Raw genomic sequence first — 14747 nt, 5'->3', positions numbered from 1 at the left:
GAGTCGTTGGCCTACTCAATCCGATAAGCTCATCTCAGCCAAATAAATATCGGATCAGTTAAGAGCTTATCGACAGTCCAGCTGAACCGAGTTAGATCGAACCGAAAGGGTATTGAACCAATTTAACTATTTATTTTATTATCATATCATTGAGTCAAATACATATTATTATTAAATATTGATTTTATTTAACATATCAAAATTATATTTTTAATAATAATTTCATCTTATTGATTGAATCGATTCAAATTTGGGTTACAATAGGTACACATTGGCAACTCAGCTTCAATAAAATACATTTCGTGAAAAAAGTAAATGGGAACTAATTAATTTTTCCCGTTAGGCAACGTTTTATCAGTTGGTCTTATAGTATTTGAAAAAAATTTGGTAATAAATTAGTAACAGACTAGATAATGGAGACTCTGAGTCGAAATAGAGTTCGTCCTTAAGTAGTACTCCAACAAAAACTATTAAAAGGGTTCTCATCCCTACTATTCCTATTCCTATTCCTTTGATTTCGCAAGCCTATTCCGGCGGATCATTTAATTTGCTGTGTATGGATAAAGAACAGAGAGAAGACCAGGCTGGTGCCCTCTCTTCTTGGGTGGACAGCCAAGTTCTCCGTCCGCAATCTCAATGGCTTCAAACTTGTCTTTCAGGTACTCTCGAGTCGCCATCCAGAGCACTCCAATATTCATCTGGCTTCCTGACCCTTTTCCCCTTCCTTTTGTTTGTTTCTTTCTTTCCGAAATTAGGGTGTTGATCTTGTGTTATGCATCTGAATCAATCCTTTGATGTAGTTAGATGTCTTTGGATTGATATACTAAACTGGAGTTTCTTTGTTAAGCGGGAACTTCATTCACAAAATTAATAGGAAACAGTTCGTCTCGGGCCCATTGCTGTTAACGAGTCTGACGGTCATAGATATTGCATTTGCTTCAAGGAGACACAAGCTCAATAATATTCCTTCAAGGCAAAATAAAATATAAATTTGCTTTTGTGATACGCATTGGGAATCAATTTCTCTTCAATTTTGTGGGGTTCTTTACCACTTTTTTCCATAGTTTTTTCTTGCTTTTATTTGTGCCTCGGGTGTACACAGTTGTGAGTGGCGCTTCAATGGAATCCATTAATGTCACTGCATCAAAGGGTAATACCTGAAATTTCACCGTGTGGTCACACTTTCTGTTTTCAAGTCTTGTATACTTTTATATTAACCTAGAATAATTTCATTCATGGCATGGCATTGCATTGTTCTTAACGCTTAACCTTATTAGTTACGTATTGTAATGTTTGTGAATTTTATGCAGATTTGGATAGGAAGATAAATGCAATTCTTAGCATTATCGTGCAAGATGATGGAGACTCATTAGCTAAGAGGGCTGAAATGTACTACGAAAAGAGACCTGAGCTCATCCATATGGTTGAAGACTTGCACAAATCCTACCGCTCGTTAGCTGACAAGTATGACCAGCTGAGATCAGAAGTCAAACGAGATTCTCATCCAAGATCACTATTGTCTTTGACAAGCTCCGTTAACCAAGTCCATGGGCTACAAAACTATGTTGAACGTCTTGAAGGTAAGGAATTGAGTGGACAGTCTAATTTCCATTCCAAATCCAGTGCTGCTGAAGATCCTGATCACGAGACCGAATCCGATGATGAGTATATACCAGCTGACTCATGCAAAAACACAAAGATGAAACCAGATGATGGAAGCCAAGAGAAAAAGAATATCGATGGCAGTGGATTCCAGCGTAATACAAGCGATGATTCTCGAGCGGCCATGTTAGAGAATGAGAAACTATGGAATGAGCTAAGGCTCAAGGTGTCGGAACTTGTAGAGGATAATTTAAGTCACCAGGCTGAGTTAATAAAGAGAAATGATGAGAAGAGAGAAACCATTAGAGATCTTAGTTCCAAGATGAATATGGTGCAGGAGCATGCAGTCAGGGGCGTGAAGAGCAAGAGCTCCCTGGTAACCCATAAACTTCCCAAGAAAAATCAATCTCAATTTTCAAGACTGAAGAGACTATTCCTTGGAAGGTTTATGAAATGAAATAAGGCTGGTTTCTGCTGGATTTAAAAACCATATACGTAACGTACCCAGTCGTTAATTTCTTCTGCATTTCTGTTCTCTGGTTGTTAATGTCTGACTTCTGTTAAGAGGCAGAATTTTGCTTGTTTTTTTTTATGTTTGATTTTTGTGTGCTACGATAGGAAGAGGGTGAAAGTTTGTAAGGCGCAGTGCAATATTATTATGTTTCTTTTCCGCATTAACCATGTGCCCCTCTCACAATAACAAAAACATGCAAAAACTCAACCACATCCTACAAGACCATATGCTCCATTATTTTCTTATGTTTGCCCCACAAAATGATGGAATACCCAAACGTCAATTATAGTTGGATATTTTTAACAATCCAATGAAATCATGACATGTGTTGAAAACAAAAATAAAAATATATATATATTTCACATGCATATTAAAATTGTGAATACATGAGATTGGCTTTAAAAAAAAAAATTAACAAACTTTTATGAAAATAACTTCAATTCCAAAAATAATTCCCCGTTCCGTTCCACGGTCCTCACAGTTCACAATCTCACGACCGAACAGAGATATTAAAAAGAAAAAAACAAAACAAAAAATTCGCCGACTAGCTCTCAGAACATATTTATCTTGTGTCTTACTCTCCTTCACGAAGATCTAGGCTTCCGCATTTCGCTTTCTATCTTGTAACTAAAAAGAATTAAATTAACTCAAGATTTAGTTACTTCAGTTTCATGGACCGGAGGCGAACCGAGAGCCCGGTCTACACGCGCCGATGGAGTAGCGACTCGGGAACGGGGAGCACCGGCGCTGCTATTGACTCACCCACATTGTCGCCGGCACGTCACCAACCCCAACACGCACGTTCTTCCTCCGCCACAGGCATTTCCAGTATCAAGCGGACGCAGAACTTCGCCGCGAAAGCCGCGGCTCAGCGGCTGGCTCAGGTCATGGCTTCGCAGACCACCGACGACGACGACGACGAAAATGACGGCGACGATCTAGGGTTCCGTTATAGTGCTCCTCCTCCTCTTGCTTTGTCTAGGAACGTTAACGCCACAGCAACCACTGGTGGTGCTGGTAATAAAGCTGCTATGAACTCTACGAGGATCGGCAGATCTCCTTCACCTGCGGTAAATTTACTCTATTGCTGAACTTTACTTTCTTTTTTTTGTTATGGTGACTTTAGTGGTTTGCTTTTTGTTTGTGATGAGATCGGATTTGACCTTCGTGTCTTAAATTCTGTTGTTACGTAATTTCTTCTAAGTTTGGATTTGGTTTTTGATTGAAAAATTAGGCGGTTAAGAAATTATATTAAATGTTAATAAACGCGGGATAATAGCGCGGATTATTGCTCATTTTAGGAATGCTTTATGTGTACGATTTATGTGTAATTTGGTACTGTATAAGGAAGTCTAACTGGAATATCTGATACTTTGAAACTAGTTAGCGTGTAACTTCTTAGAGGAAGCACCGACGGTTCGATCAACATCAGCTGGAAGGTCACCAATTTCTCTTCGTGCGGCACCACCTGTACCGCCACCCAGTAAAACATCACTGAGAACTGCTGTATCTCTACCTTCGGAGCCTCCAAAAAACCAGCAACCCGAGAAAAGGTACAAAATACCGTAATTAAATGAGTTTTCTTCTCCTACGATAGCATTTTCTGGATGATCAATCAAAATCTAAAATACCAACTTGTACGTTGTGTAATTTTATAATTTTTACTTGTGTCATTTTCATGGTCTTTTTGCTTGCATATATAGAATTTCAAAATCTGAAAATGTGAATCTTGAACTATTTTATCTTTGATTCCTGGTTAAGCTTTAATATTAAATTCCTGCTTTGAAAGCAACACCTTTTTTTTTCCTACCCATTAAGACAGCTAGGACATTTTCTTACGTGTGTAAGTTTGTATATAAATTACTAGTTCTTGAGGCAGGTTCTTTTGGGTTATTGATGTAGCAAATGAACAGTGTAAACATCCATGAATGCAGATTCGCATCCGACATTGGGTTTAACTCAAAAGATACTGGAGATCAGCGTGAGGCTTCTGCACTCCGTGATGAAGTATGCTAATCATGCCTAATTTGCATACACATTAGTGTTCTGTTATTCAAAAGAAGTAAATGAATTTTTAACGTGCAATCTCCACAACTGATAATTGTTCATTATGCAGCTTGATATGCTGCAAGAAGAAAACGAGAATGTCCTTGACAAGGTGTGCAATTCTTGTTCTTTCTCTGTCAATTTTATAGGTAGCTATCATGGGACCTTCTATCATCTGATTGCAGTTTAATGATTGTTAAATGTACCGTGCAGCTCAGACTTGAGGAAGAACAATGCAAAGATGTGGAGGCTAGAGTTAGAGAGCTTGAGAAACAGGTAATTGATTGTTTTTTCTGATACTAAAATGCAATTGGTGTGAGGAATCTCTCTTTGTGGTTCTTCAGGAACCAATAGGATTTTTCAGGCTCTTTTTGGGGTTTTTTCGTACTTTCCTTTTTGTGTGTGTGTGTTTACTTCAAAGGTTCTTTGTAACATTTTCCATTGCTTGCATAAGTAACTTCTTGACTCTCCTAGTGGTTTATTATTTATTGATAATATTGGATTGGGTTATACGTTTTAAAGCTTTGCATTTATTGTTGACTTATTATATATTTGTATTTATTTTTTATGCTTTTTAGTAACCATCATTATATTAAATGTGATTTGACTTTGCTGTCATTTCTGAGTTTTTAGGTTGCTGCTCTTGGAGAAGGTGTATCTTTGGAAGCCAAACTGTTAAGCAGGTGGGTTGTAGTTCTAAGAATCTTAAGGCATACCTTTTTCCATCCCCATTTTAGATTTATTGATTTACTTTTTTGTGACATCTTGTGTTACCATCTGCAGAAAAGAGGCTGCATTGCGTCAAAGAGAGGTAATTGGAAATTGGGAAATCTACTCTGTTTGCAATATAGTAAATAATTAATTCTAGGCTTAACAGCTCTATTTAATTTTTTTTTGCCTCTTGTTTAAAGTTGATTTGAGCTAGGCAAACTCAGCCTTGTTATTAGACTGCAAAATGAGTTTAATTTTGAGGCTCAACTATTGTGATAAACTTGACAGTTTTCATCTGATAATAGGAGATTCCATAATTTTTTCTTCAATTTTAGCTTCAAGAAAAGCAAAACAAAGGAATCATTTCATTTCCTTTTCTTTTCTCTTAACAGGCTGCCCTTAAGGATGCAAAGCAAACTAAAGATGTTGTAGACATGGAGATTTTGTCTCTTAGATCTGAAGTTGAGGTATGTATATCAATAAGTAGCCCTTGGGTGTACAGTATAATCCTATATCATAATCTTTTATCTGTCTAAATTAATGAAATAATCTTTTCTGTTACTATGCAGTATTCCGTTATGCTTTATGTATATATTTATTTTGCTTGAATTAGAATGCTAAAGATGAGGTTACAGCCGTTGTAAGGCAGCTTCATGGAGCTGAATCTGAAGTAAAAGCCCTTCGTTCAATGACTCAAAGAATGATACTGACTCAAAAAGAGATGGTATGTGATTATATTGTTGCAAGATGCAAGCACTCTATCATTTGTCATGAGAAGATCAATCCCTTAATGTAACTGAATTTCAGGAAGAAGTTGTCCTTAAGAGGTGTTGGCTTGCTCGCTACTGGGGCTTAGCTGCAAGATATGGTAACTACTGGATATCTTATGTTTAACATTTATAATGTTGAGTGAAATGCACCATTCGCTTTCCAATTTTTGTTCTTTTGACTTATCTTGTTGAAAAGTGGGGCTGTTATTTTGAAGGGCATGGATGAACTACTATGAATCTTTTTTATTTACACCATCCTTCCCCATGTCAAACTTTTGAAAGGTTGAGAGTGTGGTAATATATTCTAAAGGTAGATACTATAAAGTTTTTGCATCGCTGAGGCTATAGTATTTCACATATTATCTCTTGTGCTTTATAGGTATCTGTGCAGATATTGCATTGTCAAAGTACGAATATTGGTCATCATTAGCACCTCTTCCTTTTGAGGTGGTTGTTTCTGCTGGACAAAAAGCTAAAGAGGAGTTTTCACTAAAAGGCTAGTATGCTTTGTGGTTAATAGCCAATATTCATCTTGGCTAGAAAGATGTACTTCTTGTTAACTAGATTTACATAGCAGCATCTTTTGCATATCCATATCATACAGATTTATCATGTTTTGGGACTATACACAATGTCGAGCAGGTGATGATGAGAATGAAAAGAGAAGCAAACTTGTTGAGGACTTAAATGACCTGACTGGAGAAGGAAATATTGAGAGTATGCTTTCAGTTGAAATGGGTTTGAAGGAGCTTGCATCCTTGAAGGTGCCTCCTCTTCAAGAAAAAAAAATGTTGGTGCTATGTTCATTCCACTGCTTTAATAAATTTTTGGTTGTGTTTTGAAGGTTGAAGAGGCTATTGTGCATGCATTGGCACAACAGAGAAGAGCAAATTCTGTTAGACTCTCATTGTCAGGTATGCTCTATGTTACAAGTATGTTACACTTGTAACATGTTTGCTTAATCTTCTGATGGCTTGTCTTATTGTTAGATTTCTTTGATCTTATGGTTTCTGTTTTTCCAACACAAGCTGATTTTATTGATTTTTGGTAATACAATGCATGTTTTAGCCACTGATGACCATCTCTAAAGCTGTCTCAACTGATCTGATTGAACTTTTACCATCCCGTTTTTCAGATATCAAATCACCACGTGATCCAAAGTTTATGGAGGCATTTGGTAAGTCATATTTATTTATTTATTTATTTGCTGTTCTGTTCTGTTTTTTTTTTTCTCTCTTTGTTTGTATGCCAAAATGATGGAAAATAACTATGGCACTGAATAAAAGATGTTGTTAAGAACCTGTGCTGCCCAGAAAATGAAAACAATTGAAGATGATTCCAAATAATAGATATAGTCTTGTTCGGTTGATTTGCTTCAAATAGTAGGTGAGCTCTTGTAGGTCCTACCTGCTCATGCAAACGTTGTCTTTCTCTCCCATGGTGAAGTTATATCCTTGGTCAATCTAATGCTATATTCCTTTGTGCTGCAAATATCCTGGCCAATATTGAGTATTTATTTATCCATTTTTTCCCATGGGAAGTGGATTGAACAGCTTTTTATGGTTTTGTCTGTCTTGGGAGACAAATTCTGATTACCAGCATTTGAAAGAGTTATGATTTAACAAAGCTTAAACCCATGCAGTTTAGGGTGCCCTTAACGGGAGGGAGAGAGAGAGCTGTACTTAGAACCATTGATAGAAAGGAGGAATGTGAACATCTCTCTCGGTTTTATCATTGTTTCATATCATCTTGATGTAACCAGCTTTCTATGTCTTGGACTTTGATATTTAATAGAATTATGAATTACTCGTAGTCACGGGAATGTATGCTTTCTTGCAGAATTAAGTCCAGAGGAGTCTGAGGATGTTCTCTTCAAAGAGGTCAGCCTGTTCTCTCTTTGTTATCTGTATTTTTATCTCAAGTGCTTGCTAGCATTTCATTCTGTAATTAATCCTGTTAAAGATTATGTTGGGCTGCTGAGTGGCACTAACTTATTCTAACCCAACTGGTTATTAACTTCTGTCTCTGATTATAAATATCAAGAAATAACATGTCCTGTTAGTGTGCTGAAATCAGACTTCATACTTGGTGGCAAAATGAATTGAATCTGCTATGTAATTTTGCAATTTCCATATTCTTGTCTCTATTGTTTTCCTTACCAACCTACAAAGACAGGCCTTGGCCTTCTTTTAGCTAGACCTGTTGGCATACTGCCAAGCTTAATATTGGATTCTAAATTGTTCTCTGAATGAATTAGTCTCCCAGTTAAATAATTCTTGGTTATGCGGTAACTGCAGTATATTGTACAGTAATATTTGTCCTTTAGTTTTTTGTATGTCTTGCTTGATGCAGAGAAATAGGTATATAACAGTATTATGTTCCTGACCATGTATACAACATATTGTGTAGGCATGGCTTACATATTTTTGGAGAAGAGCCAAAGCCCATGGCATAGAGGAGGATACAGCCAAAGAGCGACTTAAATTTTGGAACAGCCGTAGTGGGCATTCACCAAGTTCACATGATGCTGTTGATGGTAATTTTAAGTTTACAGTAAGAATTAATTTCTTCACATGGAAGTGTTGTTGCAGTATTTCTCACCCTCTAAACCTTTTGTTTCCTTGTTGGTTTAACAAAAATATGAATTTAAAGCATGTTGCTTGTTTACTTGCATATGTTATGAGTGAGCCCAAGCTTCATGCAAGTAAACACTTAATTTCATGTTTCTACTTGTTTAGTTGAGGAAGGACTGATGGAGCTTCGGAAATTGGGAATTGAACATCGACTGTGGGAAGCATCTCGCAAAGAAATTGATCAGGACAATTCCACTTCAAAGAAATTTGCTAAATAGTAGTTGAAAGAGTTCTTGAGGGAGGCAGTGGTAAACTAGCTGTGTATTTTATTCTTTATAATTGTATTTGTTTTTATGCTGAGTTTTCCTCCTAATGAGCACAGCCATGCTTGATATGAGAATTCTGGAATTGCTTCACCATATAAAATTAGTGAAAAGCTAGAATTCCACTGTAGCATGTGTGTTTGATCGCCCTTGAAAACGGGAGATTCAATTTTGTCATCCAAGAGTGTCTTTTGTGGTAGTTGGACGTGGCTGCCAATGTGCGACAGTTGCCATTACTAGCGGAGTTGGTGTACCCAAAAGTATTTGACATTCTGCTGCAAAAAATAAGAAGAAAATCATTTGATGTAGGTGCATGGACCAGAATATAAGTGGTTGCCATTGCGTTGGCAGTGGCAAGGTCTTTTAACTCTCTGGGTTTGGTGGATTTATCAAACATGGTTTGATGCTTGTCGCACCGATACTTTCGAGTTTATATTTAGTATGTTGTCAATGTAATATTATATTTTCTTCTTCTTATTATTATTTAATCAAGAGTATTATTCCATAAATGTGTGAAGATAAACAATTTTGAAAAATAAAAATATAATTAAAATTGCGAGTATTTATTCTTCCAAATTGCAATCTTTTACATTTATTTATTAATGAAATGACAATATTTGATTTAATAGCATGTAAATAGTAGTAAATAGTAAAAGAAAGGCAGCTAAACATGCTCCGTTGCCTCTGCCGTAATTATTCTGGAAGGAGTCTGTCATGTAAACGAGATACCGACTTTGGTACAATCACAAGTCCATAACCATACCAGAAGGGAATAAAATTTTGTCATCTCTCTAATGTACCGTTGCAAAATAAGAAACCATATGGCTAGCCTGGGCCTAGGCCTAGCCTTTCCTTATTTCAAGGCCCTCTCCTCTCTCTCTCTCAAAATCCACCAACCACAAAGTCTCTTCCACGCTGAGCACGTATGGCACTCAGCGCGCACTGTACCCTATGTATGCTTTCAGCCCCTACCAATTCCCAACTAAAATGTAACTCTGCACCCCAACCAGAAAGCACCAAAAAAAAAAAGAAAACACAGAAGGCATAGTCTAGGGAATGGGTGCCCCACAGACCACAGGCGCTGCCTGATTCAGTGATTCTCATGTGCACTCCAATTTAATAGTGCGCGCAAAGAAGGGATAAAAAAAGAAGAAGCATTCCACTTAAGTGAAATGGTGCGCATGGGGAAAGAAGAGAAAGATGCTTAGAATTCTAAAGGCGAATTTTTGACCTAATCCAATCCCTTCCCTTCCCTTCCCTACCCTTGTATCTAACAGTTTCACACTTTCTGTTTATGAAAATGGGGCCCGCCCTTTGTCCGGCCTTTACAATATTAAACCCAAGACCAAGAGGGTAGAGGCCAATACACATTTTCTAACTTGTTTCCATGTTTTTTATTATCTTTTTGTCCATTTCTTTATCGTAAGGGATGTGGATAGAATCATCTAGAAAATTATCCCTTTTCCTTTTTGTTTCCTTTCATAATTATGGCAATGGAATGATTATCATTTATAGGTGGGATTATGTTTTGAGTGCAACTGATCTTCTAAATACAGTTTAGAATATCTTGGTTTTTCCAGTTGTAAAAGTTTGTATGGAATTGGTTAGTTGAGGTGGGGCCATTACTGAGACAAAAGGGCGGGAGGGTGTTGAGAGTTGAGAGAGAAGGTTAAGTGATGCTCTGTCTTCTTTTGTCTCTCTATAGATTTCATTGGATGAGCCAGGTGAATGAAAATGTAGTCACATTGGCATGCCATGCTTTTGGCATGATGAGGACGCTTTTTCTCCAACATGCTCGAGTGGAAATCATTCACCTCTCGACCCCATCATCACCCCAGACAATAGTTACCTAAATTTATTCCTAACTCATCTAATGGGATTGATTCCAAAGTCTTATAGTTCACATTGTCTAGCATTGCGTTTCAAACTTTTAGCTGGTTGAATTGGATTCCATTCCTTACCACCTGCATTGACTGTCTGCCATTGTTTCAAGTGGACAATTTGTTTTTATAATGTTTGTAAAGGAAATATAACCGAGAAGCTTCTTTGACCTTTTTTTTTCACTAAAATTTTTTGGTCAATTCAAAAATTGTTTAGAATATGCAGGCGTTGGATAACTGAAGCAGGAATTTGATATACAGTCCAAATGCTTGGGGCCCTAGCAAATTTTCATTTTATATATATATATATATATATAAATAATTCAAAACCCATTTTGTGTAACTTTGGAACAAGTTAAAAGCTATGTTTGGGATTGTGTTGACATATTTGCATGATCTCCTGCATGCAAAGAGTTTGTAGCAAAAAACCACAACAATTAGAGTTTGGATCACTAGCTAAGCTTGAGTGTTTGGAAATGGCCTTAATTTTGAATGGCAGAACAAGTCCGTGCACTACCATAGTTTAGAAAGTTAACTAGCTTTTCCTCTCCATACACGTCAGTATGTATAGTGCAAGGGGCAAAAACAGGTGAAGAAAACACTAGCAAAAGTGACGAAAAACTTTGCTTCCAGTTCAAGACTCCACGAAGCTTGAGCTAGCTAGCTTCATGCTCCACTCTCATCAATTTGCCTGCACATTTTCCGAGCAAACTGTCCATGTGGGCCGACCACCAGCGCTTTTTGCGTCTTTCTCTTTGCTTAAAAAGCTATTCATCTCCTTTTCCATCTGCTGCAAGGAAGAACCTTTACTATACAAGAGCTGGTATAGCCTATAGGCTTTCATATACTACACAAAAAGAACTGGTATTTTTGAAACGTGAGCAACAAAGTACGTGGAGACACGAACAAGCTCACGTACTAGTTCAGTGAAAGAGATCCTTTTTTTTTTTCTGCAATCTACTGATAGTTTCAATGATACCCAATATTAATTTTTAATTTAATAACTAAAATTATTATTATTAGTATTATTAATGATAAAAACCGAGAACCTTTCACGAAAATTTTATAAAATAAAAAAAAATTATTGCACAAACAATTCAAATGTCTAGTTTCTAAAAATATTAACGCTTCTTCTATTTCTAGTATTTTGAATTTTGTTACTAAATAATTCCAATAACTGTTTAAGTAACAATCTTTACCTATTTATACCAAATATGTAGAAAATCTTAAAAGAAGAGTATGCATGGATCTTTATAGATCTATTTACAACTATGAGTTCAAGTTCATGTCATCAAACACTTCAAGAAAATTGATTTCTTTTTATAAAAAAAATTTTGTTAAAATTTTTTATTGAAAATTTTCAACAAAATTCTGACGAAAATTTAATTTGATTTTTTTCGACAGATTTTTAATGAAAATTTTTCAACGAAATATTTCAAGTTCATAACTCATATTTCATTTAAACCTTTTTCTAATTTAATTTAATTTTTTAAATTTATTAAAAAAACCTTATTTACTCACTAATTGTAATTATATCTATCAACACATTCAACTTACTTTTGTAGAAAAAAAATTATTTATAGATTTCCTCTCGTTGCGATCTTTACTAATCAATTCCTTCATCATACCATATTCCTCATAAGATTTATAAATAAATAATTTTTGTACTCATATCAATCCATCCCATGTAATATCCATTCATGATTTTCATTCTCATTAAAATTTTAAAAATATTTTCATTCAACAATATTTATTATATAATATTAGTTAAATAATATAATCTAAAAGAATTTTAGAAAGCACAGTAGCCAAATTTCTTAAGTTATGAAAATCATTTAAATATTTTTTTGAATAGAGAATGGTGAACCTTTGTTAAGCTTTCAGTCTATTAATTTAGTACATACATAATCCAACATACTAGGGTATACATAATCCAACATCACATAGATACTAAATAAAATATATTAACTGCTCAAGCTTAAAAACAATTAGTGAATTGTATAGAGCTAAGCTACTGTTTAGTTATTAAAAGTAATAAATTTATATGGTACTCTTTACTTGGATTCTGTTAATATATGTGTTTCACACACATCTACTTGTTTGCTTTAAAACCACAATTTCAATGATGGGATTAAAACATTTTATTTTTCTTTTATAGAGATATAACAGTGTAAACTTTAAACATTTTGTTACATTTATAGTCTAAAACAAATTTGGTAAATAAGGAATAATTTATTGCTTAGTAGTTCATCAATTATTAACATAACTCTTCTACAATATCACCAAATAATACATTTATGATTATATCTTGTATGAGATAAAGTAAATAAAGATCTATTAAAATATAATATATGTAAAATAATAATTAATATAGGAACTTATTTATTTAATAAAAAATAATAAAATTAGTATTCAAGGGCATACTTGTAACCTCCACGCCTTGTGCTTTCCTACTGTGAAACACCTAAAAAAAATTTTAAATATTTCCTACGAAATGATGTTTACTTTTGCCTGGCTACAAATGGTGGAAGCATTGCCTGAATAAGAAGGTCTCAAGTTTGATTTTTTCTTGTCAATTAGCGAAAGACTTCCGCCTGCAAGTAAATTAATTAAAGCATAGTTAGGATTTGTGTAGTAAGCAATTTCATAAAAGAAACTAAGAGGAAAAAGGCCCAAATGTCGCTTTCCCCTACCAAAAAAGAATATCTCGTGTGTTTTACTTTAATTGAGAGATATTCAGAAGAAGGTAGAATTTTGGACATCAAGGATACTCCATCAAACAAGTATTGAATATATGAATCATAGTCTATACGCCATTCATTTTCTTCAAGATTTTCAACTTATGCGTGCCCTCACCACGCTTTCAGATGCCATTAACCTGGTCACAATCAGTGTTCAAAGTCCCTCGACAGAATGAATCTTTGAGCATTGGCCATGGAGAATTGTACACTTGCAGGTTTAGGGTTCAAATTGCTCTACCTTCTTTAATTCTCCCTAGTACAACATGGTCGATGACACATCCCCAAAACAGGAAAAAAACAAGGAAATACTTACTAACCATTTGCAAAAGCATATTTCTGAGAAATCAGAGCGAACATGCTTTTTATAAATGCCTTCTGCCATCACTCCACTTTTGCTCAATGCCCAGTTTTCTTTGCCCACATATAGGAATAGGCCCCATGTAAAAATCACAAGAGATTGAGAGTGGCGAAGTTGCTGGCTTGTGTGCCAAGAAAAGACTCTTTACACCAAGAAAGGTCAGACAAATCGAAAAGACTTCTAGGACAGGTCAATGAAAGCAAAGCACATTAACAATAGATCAGATTCTGGCCTCGGCCTCAACGGCAAATTGGAAATGCTTTCAAAGCGAAAGCGCCACTGGTGCCATTTTACTTGAGGCACTCAAGCAAAAGTGTAACCCCAGTTCGAGGACAAATGCAGTAAATTTTGGGCTTGATACCTTGAAACATGGGGGCCAAGAGGGCTACTGAGCACAGTTTTCTCTCTCAAAAGTTTGAACTAAGATGGTTAGGGTAAACCACTTGAAAGATTTCATCACCTCCATATTCATGCAGTTATTGTTGGAGATTTAAATTATATTAAGATAATTCATATGCAATGAAATATTATTAAAATTTTAATCTCTTGAGTCATGGATCACTTTAATTGAAACTAATTTAAAAAAACTATAAAAGAAATTTTGACATACCCGAAAATTTACTTTCTTTGGTGAAGTCCTCATTGGTTTTTCATTTCAACTTTTGTATACCAACTAAGACTTCTCAAATTATAGTAGCATAGTTGTCCTACCTCTAATGGTGATTTACACAGTAATTTGTTGAAATCTCTTCACTTAGAGTGTGTAAATCTCTAAGTCAAAATTTATGCTAGCAAACTCTCAACTTTTTGAACTTCTTTTGTGTTTATCTCTTTTTAGCCGTGAACACATGAGAAAGTAAAATGGAACTATTCTATATATTCAAGAGGCGGTTAAGGGATTTTTTTTAGAGTGAATTGACTTCTTTTATATTCAACAAGGGTTATAAAATGTCTTAGGTTAATTGAGCCTTTATTTAATACTCCATCAAATCATATTTGATTTAGCCCAGTACTTAATTAGATTAAGCCTCTATAAAATCAATTAGATCACATTCAATTGAACTTAAATTAATTTCGATAATGCACCTTATGTGTGTGACCTATTAAGTTCCCAACATGTTGGCAATAAATATAAATTGATTCAATTAAGAATTTATATTTATATTTATATTTATAGATCATGGTGGCATCTAGCAATATATTATGACCACTCAAATGTTAGGAGAGTC

At 35.2% G+C, this 14747-nt stretch overlaps 2 protein-coding genes across 4 annotated transcripts; both read left to right on the top strand.

Annotated features, from left to right (window-relative positions):
• The first annotated feature begins 456 nt into the window (after positions 1–456).
• LOC110421289 (protein NETWORKED 3C-like) lies at positions 457–2280 on the top strand. 2 transcript variants are annotated; one of them, XM_021434855.2, is made up of 2 exons: positions 457–659; positions 1311–2280. In XM_021434855.2, the coding sequence occupies exons 1-2, from the start codon at positions 557–559 to the stop codon at positions 2057–2059; spliced, it is 852 nt and encodes a 283-aa protein (XP_021290530.1). In that variant the 5' UTR covers positions 457–556; the 3' UTR covers positions 2060–2280. The 2 variants fall into 2 exon arrangements, with proteins under 2 accessions (XP_021290530.1, XP_021290538.1); XM_021434863.1 differs by lacking the exon at positions 457–659 and adding an exon at positions 1021–1150.
• Positions 2281–2539: 259 nt separating this feature from the next.
• Positions 2540–9048, top strand: LOC110420786 (myosin). 2 transcript variants are annotated; one of them, XM_021434156.2, is made up of 17 exons: positions 2540–3186; positions 3500–3669; positions 4051–4123; positions 4233–4274; positions 4376–4438; positions 4796–4845; positions 4946–4973; positions 5266–5340; positions 5487–5597; positions 5681–5741; positions 6023–6139; positions 6286–6407; positions 6488–6557; positions 6779–6820; positions 7483–7523; positions 8053–8179; positions 8382–9048. In XM_021434156.2, the coding sequence occupies exons 1-17, from the start codon at positions 2788–2790 to the stop codon at positions 8492–8494; spliced, it is 1704 nt and encodes a 567-aa protein (XP_021289831.1). In that variant the 5' UTR covers positions 2540–2787; the 3' UTR covers positions 8495–9048. The 2 variants fall into 2 exon arrangements, with proteins under 2 accessions (XP_021289831.1, XP_089640191.1); XM_089784065.1 differs by lacking the exon at positions 2540–3186 and having other exon boundaries at positions 3532–3669; positions 4019–4123.
• The last annotated feature ends 5699 nt before the right edge of the window (positions 9049–14747 follow it).

The sequence above is a fragment of the Theobroma umbraticum genome, unplaced genomic scaffold (assembly GCF_002168275.2).
Source record: "Theobroma umbraticum cultivar Fairchild unplaced genomic scaffold, ASM216827v3 scaffold_30.0, whole genome shotgun sequence".
In the NCBI taxonomy this organism is placed as follows: Eukaryota; Viridiplantae; Streptophyta; class Magnoliopsida; order Malvales; family Malvaceae; genus Theobroma; species Theobroma umbraticum.
Note: the sequence above shows the minus strand (reverse complement) of the source record. Positions and strands in the feature narration are given on the sequence as shown.

Bases quoted from the DNA above. Each gene is read 5' to 3' on its own strand.
- LOC110421289 (XM_021434855.2), top strand. From the start codon at position 557: ATGGATAAAGAACAGAGAGAAGACCAGGCTGGTGCCCTCTCTTCTTGG. The intron at 660-1,310 runs GTACTCTCGAGT...AATTTTATGCAG, and splicing joins GCTTCAAACTTGTCTTTCAG to ATTTGGATAGGAAGATAAAT.
- LOC110420786 (XM_021434156.2), top strand. From the start codon at position 2,788: ATGGACCGGAGGCGAACCGAGAGCCCGGTCTACACGCGCCGATGGAGT. The intron at 4,124-4,232 runs GTATGCTAATCA...TTCATTATGCAG, and splicing joins CTTCTGCACTCCGTGATGAA to CTTGATATGCTGCAAGAAGA. The intron at 5,341-5,486 runs GTATGTATATCA...TGCTTGAATTAG, and splicing joins CTCTTAGATCTGAAGTTGAG to AATGCTAAAGATGAGGTTAC.